Source organism: Lissotriton helveticus, chromosome 10, assembly GCF_964261635.1.
Source record: "Lissotriton helveticus chromosome 10, aLisHel1.1, whole genome shotgun sequence".
NCBI classification, from domain to species: Eukaryota; Metazoa; Chordata; class Amphibia; order Caudata; family Salamandridae; genus Lissotriton; species Lissotriton helveticus.
This window is the reverse complement of record NC_136071.1, coordinates 992,689,381-992,711,468: the sequence shown is the minus strand read 5'-3', so window position 1 is coordinate 992,711,468 and position 22,088 is coordinate 992,689,381. Positions and strand designations below refer to the sequence as shown.

Genomic DNA, 22,088 nt, shown 5'->3' with positions numbered 1-22,088 from the left:
TGAAAATGTAATAACCCTGTTGATGTATTTGGAGCTGCAGTTTAATATTTCAAAGGGAAAAATAGGAATTCAGAAGAGATTTCCCCATTTTTTACCTGCATTGTTATAAAAATACCTGCCAGGCTGGTGAAACACTGGTGAAATATTGGTTTGGTCTCAACCCTAACAAGGACGACTGAGTGATGTACCTCTTTCTCATTAACTGCTGAGAGGTTTCTCTAGCATACCATAGTCACTGCAGAATAAGGGCCTGATAATTTCGCTCCAAAAGTGATCCAGCAGGAGTCATGGCAGTCATTACAAGGTGTCCAGGCTCTTTCCAGAAGTCACTACCGTAAGATCACTTTAGAAATGCAAAATCAGTTAGTGACCCTCCATTTCAGGGGGTTTATAACAGTTCCTAGGCCTTCAATGGGGCGTCTTACTGCTCAGAAGGCGCTCATTTCAGATATTTCTCTCTTTAAATAGACCTTATTCCTTGGTTTCTCGTGTGAGAAAGTGTCGCTCGGAGTGTCACACATTTGCACTACAATGTCACACATAAGTACACTTAATTATTGGAAATGTCACACATAAGTAATCTGAAACCTTGGCAGCTCTGCAAATTCGGCAGGGGGCCCTGTGAAAGCCCCATTACCAACATCTCCGATGCCATGAAATCGGCGGTGGTTTTGAATTGAGAATATGCTAGGTGGTGGCACATCGGCGCCATCAGCATATGCCTGCCAGTTTCTGCTCCACCACTGCTGCAAGATCCTGAAATCCAGCATCGGTCCTGTGGCGTTCCAACCCCCTCACTCCGAATACGGCGGGCAGACCCGCAGGGGTGGAGATGGTCGGACCGCCACCACGAGTATGGCGGTCATAGAACCTTCACACTCATAATGAGGCCCTTAGTGTTCATCCTCTGGTGAATTATTATTAGGCATGATGAATACTCTTGTGAATGAAGGTTACTTAAAAAAATAGTATAAAAAAACAAAAAAAACTATTGCCTTCTATCCACCTATCTAAAGAAAGAACTCACTTGAGTTGAGGCATTGTCATTTTAGGGTACACATATAAATAAGGAAACAAAACCTGGCCCTGAGGGATTTGCATGACATTGTCTGAGATTAGGAAAGAAAAGAGTGTTGCATCCGTCCTCTCAGATATCCTATAGAAAGATTCTCAGACACTCTCATACTGCATTACTGGGGTAAACCTTAGAGTGTATTATGATTCAACACAGCCAAAGGCAGCCAACAAGTTCAAAGCATCGGTGCCATGACAGCCGTGTGGTCTACTACAATCTCATTTTTTTCAAACTGTTTTTTTCTTTTTGTTAGTCGAAAACTCCCTTGACAAGGACTGGGAATATTATAATTTTTTTAGTTCATCACTAAACATGTTTTAGGAGGAACAAGCAAACGAATAAAGCGATGTCATGTAGATGCTTCAACCATTCAAGTATTTTTTCCAGTAGTAGTCTGATCATGGCTGTTTTAGATTTCAGTTGAATTATTCACAATTTAAGGGACACATTAACAGGATTTATCATTGACAGCATAAGATCATCTTTCTTTAAAATCTCTTTATACAATGTGCAGGATAAATAGCTATCGAGGGTCCAGGTGGCTGATTCCTCAAATCTCTCTATGTAATGTTCTAACTGGTACACAGTAGGAAGACGGGCAAACAGAGAGTCCTAATATTCCAAGAGTGCAATGCACTTCAGTACTATCATAATGTAGAAGATTATTGTTAAACTCTGAATAGATTTTAAGAAATGTTTTATTTAATAAAATTATTGCGCAGGAGAGTCACGTATCTTCTAGGATACTAGCGTTGCACTTTCATCAGTATGAGATGAACACACCCCATGATTACTTATCAAATGGTATTTTAGCAAGACTCAAGTTGTGTTGAAAAAAAGGTCAGTAGTTTCTGTTCGTGTTTCCGAGCTCTGCTGTCAGCAGTACATGCATTAACTGTGAGTTTTTTCAAGTTACTATATGTGCCTTTGGTGAAAACCTGAAACTGTGGAGACCCCATCTGCTCACGTTCAGTGCAAAGAATGAGGCCATGATAGGACCCTAGAGCAATGAATACAGAAGGGAAATGAGTTACAGAAATGTTGTAATAATTAATATGCAACTGCACCGTATGAATTCGTACATGTAATGATTTTAATTAATCAAATATGAAGACAATACACTTTGTTGTTTCACACGGACGTTGTGCTATACTGTCAGACTTGATTGGCACATCTCCTTATGGACCATAGTATTTCAGTGGATGTGAAGGAGCCTGAATTCCAGATTTCGTCATTTGATATAGTAACTGCATTACACATTTCCCACAGAGGCAAGAGACTTAGGTTTGTTAAGAGAATTGTATTGAAAGAAGTGGAGCATAATTATCACTATTGGATTTTGGACAAAGCAGTCTGCTGATGTTAAATCGTAATTCTCCAATGGAATAATAGCCTCAAACGCATTTCATTAAAGGTATCCCTTAATGTGATATCATCACTTCCTTTGGGTGATTACTTTTTTGTATTTTCGTATCATAATAGATATCAACAGAAGCTGTGGAAAACATACGAACGGTGGCTTCATTAACACGAGAGGTAGCATTCTATGAAAGATATGCAGCAAGTTTGAAGAGACCATACAGGTAATGCTTACTCTAGAAAGATGCTTTTTTCATTTACCTTTTTATCAACTGGGCCACAATAAAAAATGCGTTCCCTCAGCAAGCGCAGAAAGTTAAAATTCAACATATCAGAATTAGAGTTGCTTATGTTAGGGGTTTGATAATGAACAGTGAATATGGCTGAAGGGCCAGATGCTGAAGGGGGTCTGAGAGGACCGGAGTACGCTGTGTCACTGCAGCCCAAGAAAAAACAGACTTTAGGCAAAACCCGCCTGCTTCTGCCACTGTGTGGGGCTCATTGGAGGAGGCCATAGAACACAGAAGAGGATTGGGGTAAATGGAGGATACAGAGGACCAGGGGGCATATTATCAAGGGGGTTTATCTCCGCTTTTTTGGCTTTAAAAGCCAAGAAAGCGGAGATAAAATTATCTCCCTATTACCAAGCTGTCGCTAACACCAGTTAGTGACAGCTAATAGGAGATAGCGACCATCTTGGGCCCCGCTTTGCATGTCAGTGATATTTATCACTAATGACATGCAAAGTGGGCGTGCCAAGATGTTAGCGACTGGAAACAGTCGCTAACATCGCTATCTCCTATTACCAACTTTTGGAGATATTCGCGCTAAGCGCGAATATCTCCAAAAGCTAACACCTGCCCTGAGCAGTTCTTCACCATGTTATCCAATGGGAGGTGGATAACATGGCTAAGAGCATTTGCTCGATAATGCATGAATATTGCTGACTTTTCAGCGATATTCATGCATTGCGGCCGTTTTTTATCGCATTTGCGATAAACCTTGCTAATAGCAAGGTTTATCTGCGATAAAAATCGCCGATGTGCGGCGATAATTTTTGTCTCTAAACAAGTTAGAGACAAAAATTATCGCTAGTTGTTGGTAATATGCCCCCCGGTTTTTCTGCCTACCTTCAGGCCCATTCCTGTCATCCATGGGCAAAAGCCAGCTGTTTGGGATTCGTCCGTGCAAAACATGGCAAAGGAAATGTTCATCTGCGCTTGTCCTCTTATGATTTTGCACCATGTTGACAGGGATACAGCCCCAATATTTGCAATTTGTCAAGGCAACTGTGGAGGGGGGATTTCTGGGCATGTAGGAGGGGATGAGAGAGTTCACTAGCAAGGTTGGTGTGTTAGGATATTTTTTATACCTTTGATCAATACAGTAATCAACCCCCGAAGGAAAGCCTTTGTTTACAGGTATTGACTATAATATTGCCCTAGGATCCCCGCTTTCGTATATGAAAATCATTTGAGGTTGTGAGCAATGTTCTCTGTAATTTTTTTCATCTGTGTGTGGCAGTGTAAGGTCTCTGTGCACTGTAGCCAAGGCTATGTGCACCAGGAACCCAACCACGCGTGAGGTGCAGCGACAAATATCAAGTGGAGATTGTGTGAGTATTCTTGTTAATCGCAATGCAAGTCATGTGCTGCAATTAACATTAATTCTTTCCCAGAAGCACACAATGTTCTTTAGAGCTGGTGGTGGCCTGTGCAACGATGTTTGTTGACACCTCCCAATGACCACCTCTGCCAGTGATTGCCTTTTACCCTTCAACAGTGCCCCTCAAGTCTCCATTAGAGATGCATTTAATTTGTTTTTTTTCAGCGCCGCTCATACCAGAGTAGGGTGTACTTTACATTGCACACACATTAAACAGAGACAATCAATCATAGGTATGAAATCAGTGTATAAGAAATGTGACAGAGGATTGCAAGGTGTAGGAGTGACATGTCATTCATACTGGTATGCAGTATAGTTTAAGAGTGCTTTATCTGGAGAAGCGCAAACTCCGAATTAAAATGTAACACCATGGTTAGGTTTCTCTTTACTAAGCATAGCTTTGTACCCAAATGAACCATTTTTACAACATTAGGACAATGAATGGCTAGGGAAAAATCATAACACTTTAATCTATACCTTGCAGTATGCATGGTTAGGCTGGTGGCTACCAACAAAGCTCCGAGTGCTGATGGCTTTACACCTGGGTTTTACTCAGCATTTAGATTATCTTTCCATTTTGGCCAAAGCACGCTGATTCTTAAAGCACACGTGCGCTTGTAGACTTGTTACATTTCTTTTAGTAATAGAGCGGGCCAGATTGTGTGCTGTGCTCTATTACCAAAAGAAATGCAGGAAGTGTACAAGCACACGTTGTGCTTTCAGAATCCCCTGAAAGCATATGTCGTGCTTTAAACTCGCTGCCTTTCATTTGTTTAACCCCTTCAGCGCTGATGACAAAGCCAGCTCGTCATGGGCGTTACCTGCGCTAAGCGCATGACGAGCTGGCTTTGTCATGTAACGCGGGTTTTTCAAATATGTAGAGCACAGCGGGAAAACGCGGTAGCGCGGTAGAGGTTAAAGGGCGCAGCTGCGGGACAGATTGTATGCCTTTGTTAAAGTAATCATGGTCATAACAGCACATGACGGGTGCTGCGATTAACATGAATACTTTCAGAAAGGCATGGAATCTGTCCCGCAACCACACCCTTTTAACACAAGAAATGCAGCAAGTGCAGGGAGACACTTGCTGCTGAACTCACCTGTGTGCGCTTCAAACAGCATACTGCGCGCTCGAGGTGAGATAGGTGCGCAGGCGTGCCCGCGCGCACCTTATTGAGAACAGTAGTTGTGAGTCGTGCTGACAGTGATAACAATCATTTGAGGTTGGAAGTGTCTCTTCCAGCTAAAGTTGCATTTGTGGTGTTTCCTGCTTGAATTGAGACTCTGTATAAGAATATGGGGATGCTCACCAACTCTAAGGGCCTAGTTACGACGTTGGGCGGACTTACGTCCCCCCGACACCATTGTCATCTCGGGACCGACTGACCTCATGGTGCAGTTGCATACTCCCATTTGTCTATAGGAGCTTGTACTGCAGCTGTAAACCGGCTGTAGCACAAGCTTGCATGGAGAAATGGGAGAATCTGTTCATCCCTGCATCAGTATCCGGCTCTCATCGCAATGATACGCTAAATGTGTGAGTAAATCAATTTAAAAATATGAATTAATTTAAAGTGCAAAGACAGTAGTAATATTAGCAGTGAAAGCCTTACAGGGGGTAAGGACAAATCCTGGGCACTCTTGTAGGCACCTTGGTGCGTAAATATGTTCAATAAAGTTTTGAGTCAAAAGTTAAACAAAACTGTTGTTTGATTTATTTCATCATATTTTCATCGTCATGGTAGTTTGTTAATCATAGTTCCATATTTTCGTAATCATATTCCAATCATATGATCAAACATCAAAATTTCAATGTTTTTGTTGGATTATACAATCAAAATTGTCCCCGATGCATTTCGTGCAAAGATGCACTTCTTCAGGGGGAATCTAGAAAGTAAAAGGAAACACTATGTAGGGCGCTGATACAGGAGTCCTAAATACAATACATGCATTAATGGTGAATGAGTAAACAAAGGAGGGGTGAAGTCCGGGTTTATTTAACAGTAATATAAGGGTGTGGGGTCATCACCAGTCTAGTGAGAGGAAACACATGCCATAAAGAATAAAATGTGATTTAGAAAAGTGAGAGTGCACGGAGAGAAAATAAAGAAGAACAAAGATCCTGAAGATTTGACCCGAGGTGTACGTGTAGGTATAAAAAAACGGCGGTGCTCTGAAATGATTAATCACTTGTGAACGGAAAAGACGTTGTGGAAAGCGTTAGAAAACCATTAAACACAAATGTGCCACCTTACCAGGTATGAGTAGAAAAACCGACATTCTACATAATCCAGGGAATCTCCGCGAAAGTAATCGTGAACCCGGAAGACGCCGGGCATGCGCATAAGTGCGAAATAAGATCACGAAGAACATGAAAAGTGAAAGCAGACTAGGCTGCAGGGACGGTAAACAACGCGAATGTAACAAAAAGTGTGGAACCAAAGCGGAAAGTCCGAAAGGAAAATGAATAAAAGTAAACAATAATAAAAAATAATTATGAAGATAAAGAATGAAATGGTAAATGAAATATATTAAAAAAATGAGAAGAAGATGAAGAGAAATGGTGAGATTTATACATGGAAATACGCTAACAGGACACAGAGGAAAACTTACTTAAAGTGAAAGAAGGATACGCACAATAGAATAAGAAGGTACAGGGGTAGAAACAAGGTATATGGTAACAGAAGAAATAATAAGGGGCTGTGAGAAAACAGTGAAAACAATGTGAAATCTAGGATGTATAGAGGGCAACGGTTAACACACATAGGGGAATCAATCAAATAAGCAATAAAATTAGCAATGAAAAGTACAGATTGAGTGATCTGAAATTTCAATTATCTCCTAAAGGCAACAACTATATTCTAATCTGTCATTTAGTCCTTTAGGGTGCATGGCCAGAAGGCGATGTATCCAGTATAGTTCACGGCGTAACAGATTTTTGTTGTTGTCTATATGTGGATGTTTTTCCACCACTTCCAGGATGAGGAAGCGAATTTGGCTGGGGTTATGGCCATGTTGAATAAAGTGAGCTGCTACGCAGGATTTGAGATTTTTAGTGCGTATGTTACTACGGTGCTCTGTCAGTCTTACTTTAATTTTTCGTTCAGTTTTACCCACGTATGGAAGGCCACATGGGCATTTCAACATGTATACCACGTTTGTGGAGTCGCAGGTGGCATTGACTCGAAGTCGTATGGGCGTCCCTTGAGTGGGGTGAGATACACAATTTCCTGGTATGATGCTACTACAGTGACCACAGTTGTAGCATGGTATAGTACCTTTGTAGGTCATTTGTTCTTTGGTGGAAGATTGTTTTAACATAGACCCAATATTTTTAGAGCGTTGGTGTGCAAAGATGGGTGGTTGGTCAAATATTTTGTTGAAGTCTGTTTCAAATTGTAGCATTTGCCAGTGCTTGCGAATAGATTGTTTTATCTTTGTAGATTGTGTCGAATATTTGGAGACAAATACAACACGGGTGTCTGATTCTGTAGGCTTTTCTCTGGGTTTTAATAGTTCTTGTCTAGGTTTGTTCAAAACTCTGGTTTTAGCTGATTCTGTAAGGTCATCCGGATAGCCTCTTTGTCTGAATTTTGTGATGATTGTGGTGCTATTATGGTCATAGTTCTCTGGTGTGGATGCAATCCTTTTAGCCCGCAAAAGTTGCGAGTATGGCAGATGTCGTTTCAGGCTGGGTTGGTGAAAACTCTTATAGTGCAGGTAGTTGTTCCGATCGGTGGCTTTGGTGTGTATTGAAGTTACAAATTCATTATTGGATAGTGTAATTTGTACATCAAGGAAAGATATGGATTTAGAATGAAAACTGTAGGTGAATTGAATACGGTTGTCCACATGGTTTAAGTCATTGATAGCTTGGTGAAGTTGATTCTCATTCCCTATCCAAACAAGGAAGATATCATCGATGTATCGATAGTACGCATGTATATGTGGTTGCCACATTTGATGGTTTAGTATATGTTTGGTCTCGAATGAATGCATAAACAGATTTGCATATGCAGGAGCCGCACAATTGCCCATGGCGACTCCTGATAACTGTTGGTAGAATTGGCCGGTAGAAGCTTTAAAGTAACTGTGGTGTAAAGTATATTGCATTAGTTCCATGATGAAAACTTGTAGGTCCATGGGTTTTTGGCTTTGTACCAGAGCAGTTTCTAATGCTTCTAATCCCAAGTTGTGAGGTATAGATGTATATAGGGAGTTGACATCAATGGTACACAGGATCACAGGTTGGTTGGGTGAAATATTGATGTTTTGAAGCTTGATTAGAAAATCTGTAGTGTCCTGTATGTAAGTGGGCATGTTTGTCACAGATTTTTGTAAATGTTTGTCGATGTACTTGCCGGTTGGTTCATGGATAGAGTCACATGTGCTCACTATAGGTCTAAAAGGTGGCTTAGTGGCGTGCTTATGAATTTTGGGGACCAGATAAATGTATGGTATCTGAGGATGTTCTTTGACAAGATATCTTTTGTCTTTTTCCGTGATGGTTCCAGTCGAAACAGCTTTGGTGACGATAGTAATCAGAACTTGTTTGTATTCGTGGGTGGGATCAGTATTCAAAAGCATATACAGATCAGGGTTGTTCAAATGTACGTCAAGATTTTGATTGTAGTAGCAGGTGTCTAAAGCTACTAGTGCTCCTCCTTTGTCTGCTTTACAAATTTTCATGTTACAATTAGAAGAAAGTTGTCGTAGTGCTTGAAATTCATTGGTGGATAAGTTAGAGCGATGTTTTTGAGGAGTTTTAAAGATGGTGTGAATGTCCTGTTGCACTGCTATTTCAAACGTGTCTAGCACTTTGTGACTTGTAGGTGGAATGAAAGAACTTTTTGGTCTTAATCCCATAAGGGTACTGGATTCTTGAGCAGTTTGTGGGGGACACACGTTGGTGAAAAAGTGTTTTAGGCGCAGGGTTCTCATGAACTTGTAGAAAGCGATAGTAGTATCAAGTTCGTTGGTGTGGTATGTAGGTACAAAATTTATGCCTTTCTGGAGTACTTGTTGTTGAATGTTGGTAAGTGGAGTTTGTGAGATATTTATCACTAAATTCTGTGACTCCTGGTGGATTTCGCGGGTGGTAAATCTGTGGGTCCTGCGGGACCTCCTGGGTCTGTGGTTGATGCTTGGTCTCCTGTATCAGCGCCCTACATAGTGTTTCCTTTTACTTTCTAGATTCCCCCTGAAGAAGTGCATCTTTGCACGAAATGCATCGGGGACAATTTTGATTGTATAATCCAACAAAAACATTGAAATTTTGATGTTTGATCATATGATTGGAATATGATTACGAAAATATGGAACTATGATTAACAAACTACCATGACGATGAAAATATGATGAAATAAATCAAACAACAGTTTTGTTTAACTTTTGACTCAAAACTTTATTGAACATATTTACGCACCAAGGTGCCTACAAGAGTGCCCAGGATTTGTCCTTACCCCCTGTAAGGCTTTCACTGCTTTCATATCGAACGCACCTTTTGGACCTGGAAGGTGACTTCCTGTGCACCTATTTAATAGATTATCTACATTACCTAGTTCAATTGTATTTACCTTGGAGTGCAGCGGCCCTCATACCTTGTTTTCAGTAGTAATATTAGGCCATTTCTCACAACAGTCCCAGCAGGGGAGTAGCTTCAGGGTGGTGTTTGGGGAGTTATACATCTGTAAGAAACATGTTGTCTTGTAAGTAGTTGAGTACAGGTGCTTTCATTCGGGTATGGTAAAGTGTCTGTTGGATTTTACCTGGGATTTGTCCATACACACACACACACACACACATGCACTCTCTCTCCCATAGCTGTTTTGAAGTTCCTAAAAAAAATTGCTTATTTTGCTAAATATTCTGTTTCAAATACCCCTTAACAATCCGCATTCCTCTCCCTCTCCCCTGCCTCTTAAGCCCCCTCATGCCCCGCTTTTCATATAATGTGTTTTAATATGATATACCCAGCAACGATTGTTGGAAATCTGAAGCTCATACCCTGAATCTTACTGACTAAGCTACTCCCATGGGACCCAGAGATTTTTTAATATATTTCGAAGAACACAGAATGCCAAATGTCATGAAGTGCGCTGTATTCAGAGCTGCTACAATAAACAGCAACCCATCCGCCACAGAATGTTGAACTGGCGTTAATCTTTGTCTATGCTGTGGTTTAGTCTCACATTATAATTTTTATTTTTCATTTTTTGCTTCTCAGGGATGCAATGAAAAGCGGACCAGTGCATGGATTCGTTTATGGAATAGCACAGTCCATTCAGTTCTTTCTGAATGCAGCAATTTTCAGATTTGGAGCATGGCTTATTGTGCACTGCTACATGAATTTTGAAAATATGTTCATGTAAGTATCTGACGCTGGAATCTTCCGAGTCATTATTAGCTAAATTTTTCACTTGAAATCCATCTATTCATGTCTGAATGTTTGATCTATGAGTTGATGGTACTGTGTTGTGATACCACCAATAGTTTAAAACCCTGCTTCTAAGCTCTAATTTAAGTCACCCATAAATTTACCTTATTGCCTATTCAGTACATAGTGCCTTGAAGTGTGGTACATGCCTAAATTAATGTTAGAATGTTCATAAGCTGTGAATAAATCACTGTATTGGGTTTAGCTGTTCCAATAGGAAATACTGGCAAAGCAGATTACATCACTATTTCGCATTATCTAATAGGAAACAGCTACAGAAAAGGTTCAAAAACATTTGTGTTTTAAAAAATCCAGTAGTTTGATTTCTTTTGACTTGTTACGAAGCAGAGCTTTCAGAAACATTATATTTGCCTGCCTGTGCCTTTATTGCCCAATTAGGTTTAGTCTGCAGCTGCTAGCCAGCCATGCCCTACCCAAGGTGTGAAATTCATTTCAGGAGCTGCACGGTGTCATTGGATTAACAGGTTAGCTTAAATGAGAAGAGATTACTCCTTTGAGCTCAGCTGAATAATAAAGGCGGGACTGCTGTTACTCCTGTTTGCACAACAGTATCAAATACTACATGGCCTGACACATTGCTATGTGGGCCTGTTTCCAGTAAGCCATAAAGGAACTACGAAAAAAGTAGGTGGGCCAGGTCCAGGGAATATTTACTTGATTGGTCTAGAGCAGGGATACTCAAAGTACGGCTCCGGGGAGCATGCAGCACTCCTGACCTTTAATTGCCACCCCCTGGTCAACAGCAGCACTGGGCTGCTCTTCACTTGACATAGCAGATACGTTTAGAAAACTGTGAAACAAACGAGGGTACTTTATTTAGATGTTAACTACAGTAACAGTAAAGAAGAAAAGAAGGTGTCCTAGACAGCTTATCTTGAGGAACAACTTTAGTTTCAAAGACCTCTTGCACTAAACATGTAAAAACATGATAAACTCACTTTAAACTACAATAAAGTGCATTTTATTAATAAGTGTGAGCGTTTCATCTTAGTAGGTAGATTATATCACAGCATTAAGAGGCATTTATTAGCAGTGATAGTTTTCAAACATGATCATCGAAACATTCATAGCGCCCCCATCCTGAAAACAATGCCATTAGTGAACCAAGTGGCAAGTCATTTGTCAGGTGCCCCTTGTGTGTAGCTTTGGTCATTATATAATTGGAACAACAATATAGTTTACTAAGTAAAACACAAGAGAACATTTTGTACAGCACACATCCTGAACTTGTATATTGTAAGGGGCTCTCATATGTGGTAATGAGGAAAGAGGAGGCAACGTGAAATTAACCTATTGCCTAAGATTACACAATTTCGTCAAGTGGGGAAGTCAGGACTGATCCCAGGTTTTCTGGTTTAACATTTTGCTATTCAGCCACCAGATGAGTATCTTTTTCCCTTTCATGTTTAACATTTGAAGTTAATGTTTTGACTTGAATTCCTGGTGCATGAGAATGGAGTGTTGGTGGCAGACAGAAGTCATATGAAGGCTCGGTTCATTGTCCACACCATTCATCTGTTTCTCTTCTCCCTGTGCTCACCTTTCATCACCCCATCCCTCGCATTGCTGGCATCGGTGCATCCCTCATGCATGCCACAGACAGGTGTACCAACAGGTTATTTTATCTAGACTCACCCTCATCACTTGGCCCACATGCACAACTGCAGCAACTCCTAAAAGATCTCAATCAAAGTGCCCTCTTCAAGGGCCCGTGAGGGACTGCAACGCCACCCCCAAGAGAAGCAGTGCCCAATGATGACTCTTTACACTCGCAAGGGTGTGTGAGGGCACAACACACACAGGAGTATCACTCCCTTCTTTCACACTCTCATTCCTTCTCTTTGGAGACACCTTATCCTTACTTGAAACTATAATAAACTGCATTCCACTTACTCTCTTTTAGGAACTGGTACCATCTTTAGTATTTACAATTGTCTTTAGGAGCATGGTTACAGGACCTTTTTCTAATTGGCTCCATGTCCCTTCCTCTTTGAATTGTGGTTACTGGTTCAGAAAGCAACCTTATTTGAATGTTGTAAATCCGTTTCGTAGTTGCTGAGAAATTCAAAAAATAAAAGTTTTGATATCTATGACCACAGTGGATTCACAAATCCTCCCGATCACAAGCTTTATTCTAATTAGCTGTCAACATTCCAAACCAGGAAGTGTTGGCAGCCATCTTATGACTTGGTAGAAGTCATCAGTGATGTCATCAGTGATGTTACTGAGCATGTCATGAGTGATGTAATAAGTGACATCATAAGCAGTGCTTTGCGGGGGCGCAAGTTATAGTTAGGTTTAGTAACTATAATGGCCGAATTTCTATGGTTTTGTACGAGTGAAATCTCCAACTAACTATAATGTCACTGAAACCTAGGTTTTTTTCAGTGAATTTATATATATCTCCTAATGAAAAAGCACCTAAAATTGAAAGCACCACACTTCGTTGTGTTAATTCCTTTTATTTCCCTGGGTAGCAGAGCGGCAACATCACTTGACACTAAGGGTAGGCGCAAAATCCGTTCCGCTCGCGGATTTTGCGGATTTTTGGCAATTTCGCGATCCGCGAATCTCGCGAAATTGCCGAACAATTTGCGAATCCGCGAGTGGGCAGATTTTGGGCAGTTAGAGGTACTGCACAAACCGGTGGCATCTTCTTGGATAAATATGAAGGGCAGGGTTCATTCTGGCATGATGCTTCTGTCACAAAAATGAAACCAGGAAGCACTTACAGCAGGTGCCCGAGTTGAAGCTCAAGTTCAGTAACGCATTCATCAGCCCAAAAACAATCGTGAGCTTTGTTGAGGCTGGGCAGGTGTGCTTTCTCCCCATATCTACCGTCGAAAATTAGCTGTGATGCTGTATAGCGGCCTCTGCATCCTTCACTTTCACGAGCGCAATCCCGTGCAGTTCCTGTGTCCAGGAGCTTCTTTCTCCTCATCTGCTGTTCTGATCGGTCTCTGACCTTTTTTACACACAAGAGGCACCTGAACTCGCATAGAAGCCCCGCTCTTTGGCCCGCCCACACACTAGTGGTGTGCCCCGTTTTCCCGCCCTGACCCACCATGATGGACAGCTCACTCAAGGGACCACGGCGCTGGGCAGGTGTGCTTTCTCCCCATATCTACAGTTGAAAATTAGCTGATGCTGGATAGATGCCTCTGCATCCTTCACTTTCACGAGCGCAATCCCCGTGCAGTTCCTGTGTCCAGAAGCTTCTTTCTCCTCATCGCTACTCTGATCGGTCTCTGACCTTTGTTACACACAAGAGGCACGTGAACTCGCATAGAAGCCCCGCTCTTTGGCCCTGCCCACACACTAGTGGTGTGCACCGTTTTCCCGCTCTAACCCACTATGATGGACAGCTCACTCAAGGGACCCCGGCGCTGGGCAGGTGTGCTTTCTCCCCATATCTACCGTGGAAAATTAGCTGTGATGCTGGATAGAGGCCTTTGCATCCTTCACTTTCACGAGCACAATCCCCATGCAGTTTCTGCGTCCAGGAGATTGTTTCTCCTCATCTGCTGCTCTGATCGGTCTCTGACCTTTTCTACACACAAGAGGCATTTGAACTCGCATAAAAGGCCCGCCCATTTGGCCCCGCCCACACACTCGCGGTGTCACCGTCTTCCCGCCATTTACCCACTATGATGGACAGCTCACTCAAGGGACCCCTGCACCCTTCGGCGCGATGGCATTGTAACAAACACATGGTCACTGGAGACAACTCTTCTGGCACTTTACGCAGCTGTAGTGTAGCAAAAGCACTGTACATTTGCCCAACGAGGTAGCACTTACTGATTAGCTAGTAGAAAGTACTCTACTCTACTCTACTCTAAAAATCCTTGAGGTCGCGGATTTTTTTGCGATTTCGCGTGAATTTGCGGATCTGCGATCCGCAAATTTCACCCATACTTACTTGACACAGCATGGAATCTCACCAAAGTCCGAACGCATTTTGGGCGTGTGTTTGCCATTGTTCACCGGCTTGGCTTCCACAGAGAAAGGCAGCAATAGTTGGTATAAATATACATACATAAATAAAACAAAATAATTAACAAATTAAATAATAATAAAATGCATGCACCAATATAATAAAAAAATGTGCAGATAAAGATGGCAATGTTGTGTTATGGGGAAAAAGTAAATATCTAACTGAAGCCTAAAATCAATTGAACAACAGGTCAAACTATGTTAGGATCACAGAGGATACAATGCTAGAAAGTCACCTAAACTACAATATAGAGCTACAGAAATGGTATGATGAAAGCTTGATAAGCCATGAAAAATTTATGTTTTTAAAAATAACAAGTCTAATAACACCTGTACTTTATTTAATACCCTAGGCACATAATTTCTGCAATTGGGAGCGCTCTGGAGAACACATCAAAATATGTTGACTCTTTTCTTTGTAAGTTGGTGAAGACTCTCCCATCCTATATACAGGATACAGGAGATTTGCTTCGGAGGATATATGATCTGCAAAGGGAAAAAGACTTCCTAATAATTACAATCAAGGTGACTATGCTCTATACGAGCAGTAAACATGAGGATGGCTTGCATGCAATAAAACACTTTCTAGGTGGTAGACTGTTAAGATTCTGTGCACACATGCAGATGCTTCTACAAATAATGGAGAAATGCCTTACCAATAACTATGTATTATTCAATGTAGAACTCTTCCATCAAATAATCGGTCCAGCAATAGGCACCTGCTTTGCCCCCAGCTATGCAAATTTGCATATGGGCTGGAGGGAGGAACAGGTGGTCCACACAATGTAAAAGGACAAATGGCAAAATAACATCATGTCTTAGAGTCGCTTTTTGAAAACTTGTTTGTGGTGTGGAAAGGTACAGAAAGGCAGGAAAAAGAATTGATTAAGAAAATACAAGCTAACAATCTTAATCTTAAGTATACAAGTAACTTCAGTGACAGTAGTGTCAACTGTCTAGACCTTTCAATATATATTAATGAGGGGGAGCTTGAAACAAAACTCTATAGAAAGCCGACAGCAGGGAATACATTGCTTCATGTAACTAGCTTCCATCCTAAAAATCTAATCAGAAGGATCCTTAATGGGGAATGCTTAAGAACAAGGAGAAACTGTAGCAATTAGGAACAAATGACTAATGAGATATTGTGCCTGAAAAACAGATTTAAAGTCAGAGGGTACTCAGATGAGAGCATTAAGTCAACAGTCTTAAAAGCAAGCAAAAGAACCAGGGAAGAAATTCAATTTGGTAGTAGCAAAGCAAAGGAAAAACGTGAAAAGAGCACCAAAGATCAGGGCAGAATAATAACTACATATAACAAGCAGCATAGTAATTTAAGAAACATCTTAAATAAGCAGTAGCATATTGAATGTAATCCGATTCTAGGCAAAAAGGCACCATGTACACCATCGATAACATTCAGACGTGCAAGGTCCATAAAACAGGCACTAGTTAGTAAAAAACCCAAACTAACGTGGCTTAATAGGAAACAAGGCTTTCTAAAATGCCCAAAATGCAAAGCATGTCTTCATAGGAAAAATACCATGTCATATACATCAGGCCTATCGAGCAAAGTTAAGAAGATCAAAGGCATGTTTAACTGCAAGAAAAAGTTTGCAGTCTACTTGCTCCAGTGCCCTTTTGGCCTGAGGTATGCAGGCAGCACAATTATGGCAGTGCATACATGCATACGTTAGCATTTAAGAGCAATCAAAAATGGCGACAGATCATACTCTGTTGCACGCCACTTTGAAAGTTTACATAATAAAGATGTGAAAGGTTTGACTTATTAGGTAATTGATGCAGTCCCACCCAATATTAAGGGTGGCAATCGGGAAAAGAAATTAAGGAAGTTGGAGTCCTGTTATATTAATTAATTAGACACCGTAATCCCAGAGGGATTGAATATAGACGAAGACTTCCATACTCATCTATTAAAAGTAGGTGCTTTTATTGAACTTCCTAATCCCGCAGTATTTGTCAATAATTATTTATGTCATTTTTTCATAGATTTTATTATTATTTCGGTGTTATTATTTGAGTTAATACACAATTGCACTTAGCACTTTTTTTAAGACAGTTTGTGCATTATAATTAATAATGACTAATGTGCTCACTTGAGCTACATTTTATTTAGGAGTTGGCGTACATACAGAACTTCATGTTGATCATTTGCCCACTTGGGCGAAATTGTAGGTGATTAAAAAGGGAGCACAGAAGGAGACTTTGATGCATGTTTAAGTCTATTAAGACTGTCACAATTATGTGGATGACGTGTCTTGCTCCCACATGCAACTATTGTGGTATTATATCAATATTCATAAAACATTAATTTGTCAGGATTTTAATCAAATTGTGATAAAATCACTGTGATTTAGTAATTCTTTTATGATATAGCACAAAACACTACCAGTCTGTCTTCACTAGTAATTTCACAGTAGTTTTCGCGTGACACGTGGCAAAAAATGTGTTTAAAAAGTGATTGAAAACTTTACTTTCTAGTTGGTAAACAAGGCTACTGGGCAGCCAAAACGCATCCACTAGTGACCAGAAAAAAAGTTTTTTTCATCTGTACACGGTGTTGTCATCCTTGTAGCAGAGGGAAAGTAGGCAATTAAGCAGACCTTGCTTGGGTAGTCCGAATCGACGACGCACCATTTGTTCAGGAGCAGTGGTGGTGGTACTCAGGCAGCTCGAAAGGATACATATATATATATATATAACAAGAGAGTTTTGTCTCTCGAAACGCGTTGCAACATTGGAATAAAGACCTGCTGAACACAAATCTTCTACTGAGAGCGCGCTGTTATTTCATTTGTGCGATAATATATATATACATATATATATATATATATACCATAACACTGGTTTTATTTTTTTTACATTTACTAATATAAAATACTTATTTATAAATATGTATATTCATATACACATACATTAAACAAAATAATTGACAAATCAAATAAAAAAATGCATGTACCAATATAATAAAAAATATATAGATATGTTTGTACAAATAATACCAAAAGATATAAAATTAAACAAATATTACATATATTTAAACAATAATAAAAAGGAGTAATAGGTGTGAAAAATAGATATACTATTTCTACTGAAATGTGTTCAACAACAGGGAAAGCGTTGGACTCCATAGGGGTAACAATTACTATCCACAGTCCAGTCTGTGCAAAAGTAGAGAAAGCATTGGACACCGGAGGGGCAAAATTTACTATTTCAACCAGTCTGTGCAAAAGTTGGGAAAGCATTGGGAACCGGAGGAGTACACTTTACTATTCCCTCTCCAGTCTGTGCAAAAGTAAGGAAGGTATTGGACACCAAAGTGGCAAAATGTGCTATTCCTACTCCAGCCTCTGCAACAGTAGGGGAAGAGTTGGACTCTGAAGAAGTATAATTTACTATTCCTGCTCCAGTTGGTGCAGCAGTAGAAAGAGACTAGTTCACTACAAACAAATAACATATTTTAACAACACTATTAAATGGCCTAAAATTGTATAAAAATTACACAGGTTACATAATTATTACACTATTTAATCATCAGTTAAAACAAAACATTAAAATAGCACACTATATTCCTACAAATATAAGTCAACAATTAAATTGTAATTGAAATATACTATATATATACTATATTATAAAAAGTATAACACAGTTAACATAATAAGTAATAAATACGATTATGAATAAATTAATACATATTTGTGACCATTATTACTTAAATAACTTTCCACCCTATTCTCCTACAAACACAACAAAACACAGCTAACATATAACATAATAAGTTACATTATTAAATAATTTACCGACTTTATTAATAAATTAAATTTTTCATTAAAAATGTATAACTAATTTGTAGTTAATTATCTTCCCACCCTATTTCCCTACAATATAAACAAACTGCCCCTAAATTGTAGCTTAAAAATATGATAATTACACAATGTACATCATTATCAACTAAATAACTAATAATGAATAATAAATTGTCAGTAGATTCCTAATTTAACTTTCCACACAGTACCCCTCAAAACCCAACACCCCACATCTAAAATATAACTTGAAAAATATAATAATGGCACAATTTGCATAATAAATAATTAATAATTAATAATAAACTATCAATAGATTTCTAAATTAACTTCCCACCCTGTACCTCTCTAAACCCAACACCCTACATCTAAAATATAACTTGAAAAATATAATAGTGATAACATTTACATAATTATCAATTAAATAAGTAATAATTAATAATTAATTATTTATAGTCAATTAACTTCCCACCCTTTACCCCTACAAATTCAACAACCCGCACATAACTATATCTTGGAAAATATAATAATGACATAACTTGCATGATTAATTATCAATTAAACAAGTAATAATAAATCAGTAATTATTAATTGCATTTAATTGACATTCCTCCCTTTACCAATGCAAACTAACAGCCTGCTCCTAAAATATAGCTTAACAAATATATTAATTACACAATGTATATAATTAATGATCAATTACATAATTAATAATAAATTAAAATATTTATTAAATTGTAATAAATTAACACCCCACGCTGTACTCCTACAAACCTCACATCCCACTATGACACTATAAATGACAATAAAAGCATTAAATAAATTGAAAAACAAAAAAAATTACAAACTATATTTAAAACCATTAACAACAATGACACAATTAAAATGTAAACTAAACAAGTTTAAAAATTATATTTTTGTAAAAACTATTGATAGCGCAGATATTTTTGACAACGATATTACTTACCTGGAAAATTTGTAAGCAACATTTCTACATCATGATGTTTATGTATCAAAATATTAAAAACTCGATATATGTATCACATGATATTTTGGATAATTTGTCTAAATACCACAGTGGGCGATTTCAGGAACATAAAAAAGTCCTAAGAGGGCACACCTGTGAATAATCCCAGTGCCAGTAGCAACTGTACTGGGACTGGTCTTTGCTGTTTGCCTCTGCCTGACACCCTGAGAGTCTGGCACTGTGGCGTCTTAGTAGTGAACACCTGTGACTGTTTGGACAATAGAAGAACGTTTAGAAACTTTTTAAAACTTTTCTTCCAGAGCTTACCTGGGACCCACCAAACAAAAGTATTGGATTGGCAGTTCCACATCGATGGTTTGGATTTCAGCTTCATCCTGTGGAGAGATTTCTGCACTTCCCAAAAATGACTAAGGGCCTGATTAAGAGTTTTCCAGTCTTCGGACTGCCATCCCAGCGGATGTAGATTTAATGATGCCGACTCAAGTCAGCAGAATCTAAGGATTTATCCATCCATTTCCATTTCCTCCTGCCTTCAGTCACTGAGGTGGATACCTTCCTCCTAGGCTCCCCTTCACAGCAGCACCTTGATGCAGATAAACATGTCCCTGTTGGTGCCAAAATCTAGTTAAGTCTTTTTTGTACTATTTTCCATTAACTGGACTGGGCATATATGGTCCAGACTCCAGCAATGGGAAAGTACTGGTATTAGGTATTTTTTATGGGTATACTGCAGTCAAACAATACACACCTGCTTTGGCACATATGAAAAAATAGACACCACCGTAAGAAAGACTGCCGCTGACCCATCAGGGTCATCGTAATACAGTGTGCAGGAATCCACTGCTAGAGCGGTCTTGTTGGGACTGCCACCTTGGAGGTCAGACTGACAATCTCGTAATATGGCCCTGAATCCTGTTCTGAGTTGGGACTTACAAAATTTCTTGTGAGAAATCTCAAAAGCTCCAGCGCACCATGTGCTTCACACATCTGCCCTTTGATATTGGATCTCAGGTCTCTAGTGGGGAAAATGTAATGACTTGAGATTTGATGAAGACTGGACTATCCGAGTGCAAGGCCTTGAAGATGGTACAACAAACTTTGAACATGGATCTCTGTGCGAATGGGAGCCAATGGAGGTGTTTGGGAAGTTGGTAAATCAGCAGAGTGGCCTGATTTTGAATCAACTGAAACCTACGCTTCATGTATTTAGGGAGGCTCAAATAGATGGAATTGGCATAATCAATTTGTGATATGACTAAAGCCATTATGACTTGAACCAAGGCATCTGTGGTAAGAAATTTCAAAATATTCATAATCCGACAAAGTTGGAAGAAACTAGAAGAAGTTACTGCACCAATCTGCAGCTTTAGAAATAGTTTCTCATTAATGATAAAGCAGAGACTTTTTACTGACATCTTAAGAGAAGGGGGGGGGAGCCCATCTCATTGGACCAGAAGAAGGAGTTCCAGAGGTCAAATCTATTTTTGGTAATTACTATCCCCGCTTTATCAGAGTTAAGCCTCAGATGGTTGCTGTTCATCCAATCCAGGATGAACAGAATAGTTTCTTAAAAATGCAATTTGGATTTAGGGGTATTATTGATTGTGAAAAGCAGCTGCATGTCATCACCATAATTACAAATATGTACTCCCCTGATTATGAGAGAGTGGCACATGAAGAAATTAAATAGAGGAGGAGAGAGGGAGGAGCCTTGTGGCACTCCACGATTCAATTGGACCTCCAAAGAGTTAAACGAAAGGGAATCTAACTGATTGAGATCTGTCACTAAGAAGTTAGACAATGCAGTTGAGAGCTGCATCCTGCAATCGTACGTCCCTGTCATGGTTGGCCAAAAGAGTGTGGTCGACCGTGTCAAAGTCCACCAACACATCAAGGAGTACTAAGGCTTGAGTGTTACCACTATCGATTTCCTTCCTCATGGCATCCACTACCAAGAGGATTACTGCTTCCGTGGAGTGCGCAGGACGGAAGCCCATTTAGCAGGGGTCAAGGAAGTCTGAGGCTTCAATGGATGAGCAGAGATGACAGGTACATGTGCCTCATGTAGTTATGCCAAATAGGCGAGGAGGGAAATAGGCAGGTAACTCATGTTGAGGGGATCCTCACTTATTTTCTTTAGTAAGGGGAATACAATTGATTGCCTTTTTGAAGGATGTGGAGACTATGTCTGTGTTGAGAGACTAATTGAGAAATGCTAATACCAAACTTGTGACGAGGGTGGATACCATTTCTAAGATATTTTGAGGCGACACTGATTTGACTTTTGTCAGTAGGGTTGCTAGAGTCTCTTGACTTATCTCAGGGAAGGATGAGAGGGTACTTGTATCTGTATTGCTGAGAGCCAGACTATTTTGCAGGGGCCAGGGAGGAATGATCTTTTTGTTTAGCTCAATCTTATTGATAAAAAAAGAGTTGAGGGAATAGCATAGGCTGTGTGAAGGCATGATAGGTAATGTGTCTTGGTCTGGGTTTCAGAGGTCTGTGGCAATCTTAATTATCTCTTTAGATGTCTTGGGGCATTCAAGATTTTACTAGTGAAATAAGTGGCTTTGGCTTGCTTGATTAGCTGTTTGTACCCTTGGATTTGTTGTAGATAAATTGGGCAAAGAGACAGTAAGATATCTGACATTTCCATTCCAAGCATTGCAAATTCAATTTGGCTACTTTTACATCATCTAAAAAACACTTGTTTGCTTCATGACCTCT

At 39.6% G+C, this 22,088-nt stretch overlaps 1 protein-coding gene across 8 annotated transcripts in view; it reads left to right on the top strand.

Annotated features, from left to right (window-relative positions):
- The window catches only part of LOC144784710 (ATP-dependent translocase ABCB1-like), a 1,064,270-nt gene that overhangs the window by 861,337 nt on the left and 180,845 nt on the right, over window positions 1-22,088 (top strand). For all 8 annotated transcript variants that reach the window (XM_078663665.1, XM_078663668.1, XM_078663666.1 and 5 more), the window contains 2 exons: window positions 2,558-2,658; window positions 10,326-10,466. In XM_078663665.1, the coding sequence (XP_078519791.1) occupies window positions 2,558-2,658; window positions 10,326-10,466 (242 nt within the window). The remainder of the gene's footprint in view (window positions 1-2,557; window positions 2,659-10,325; window positions 10,467-22,088) is intronic.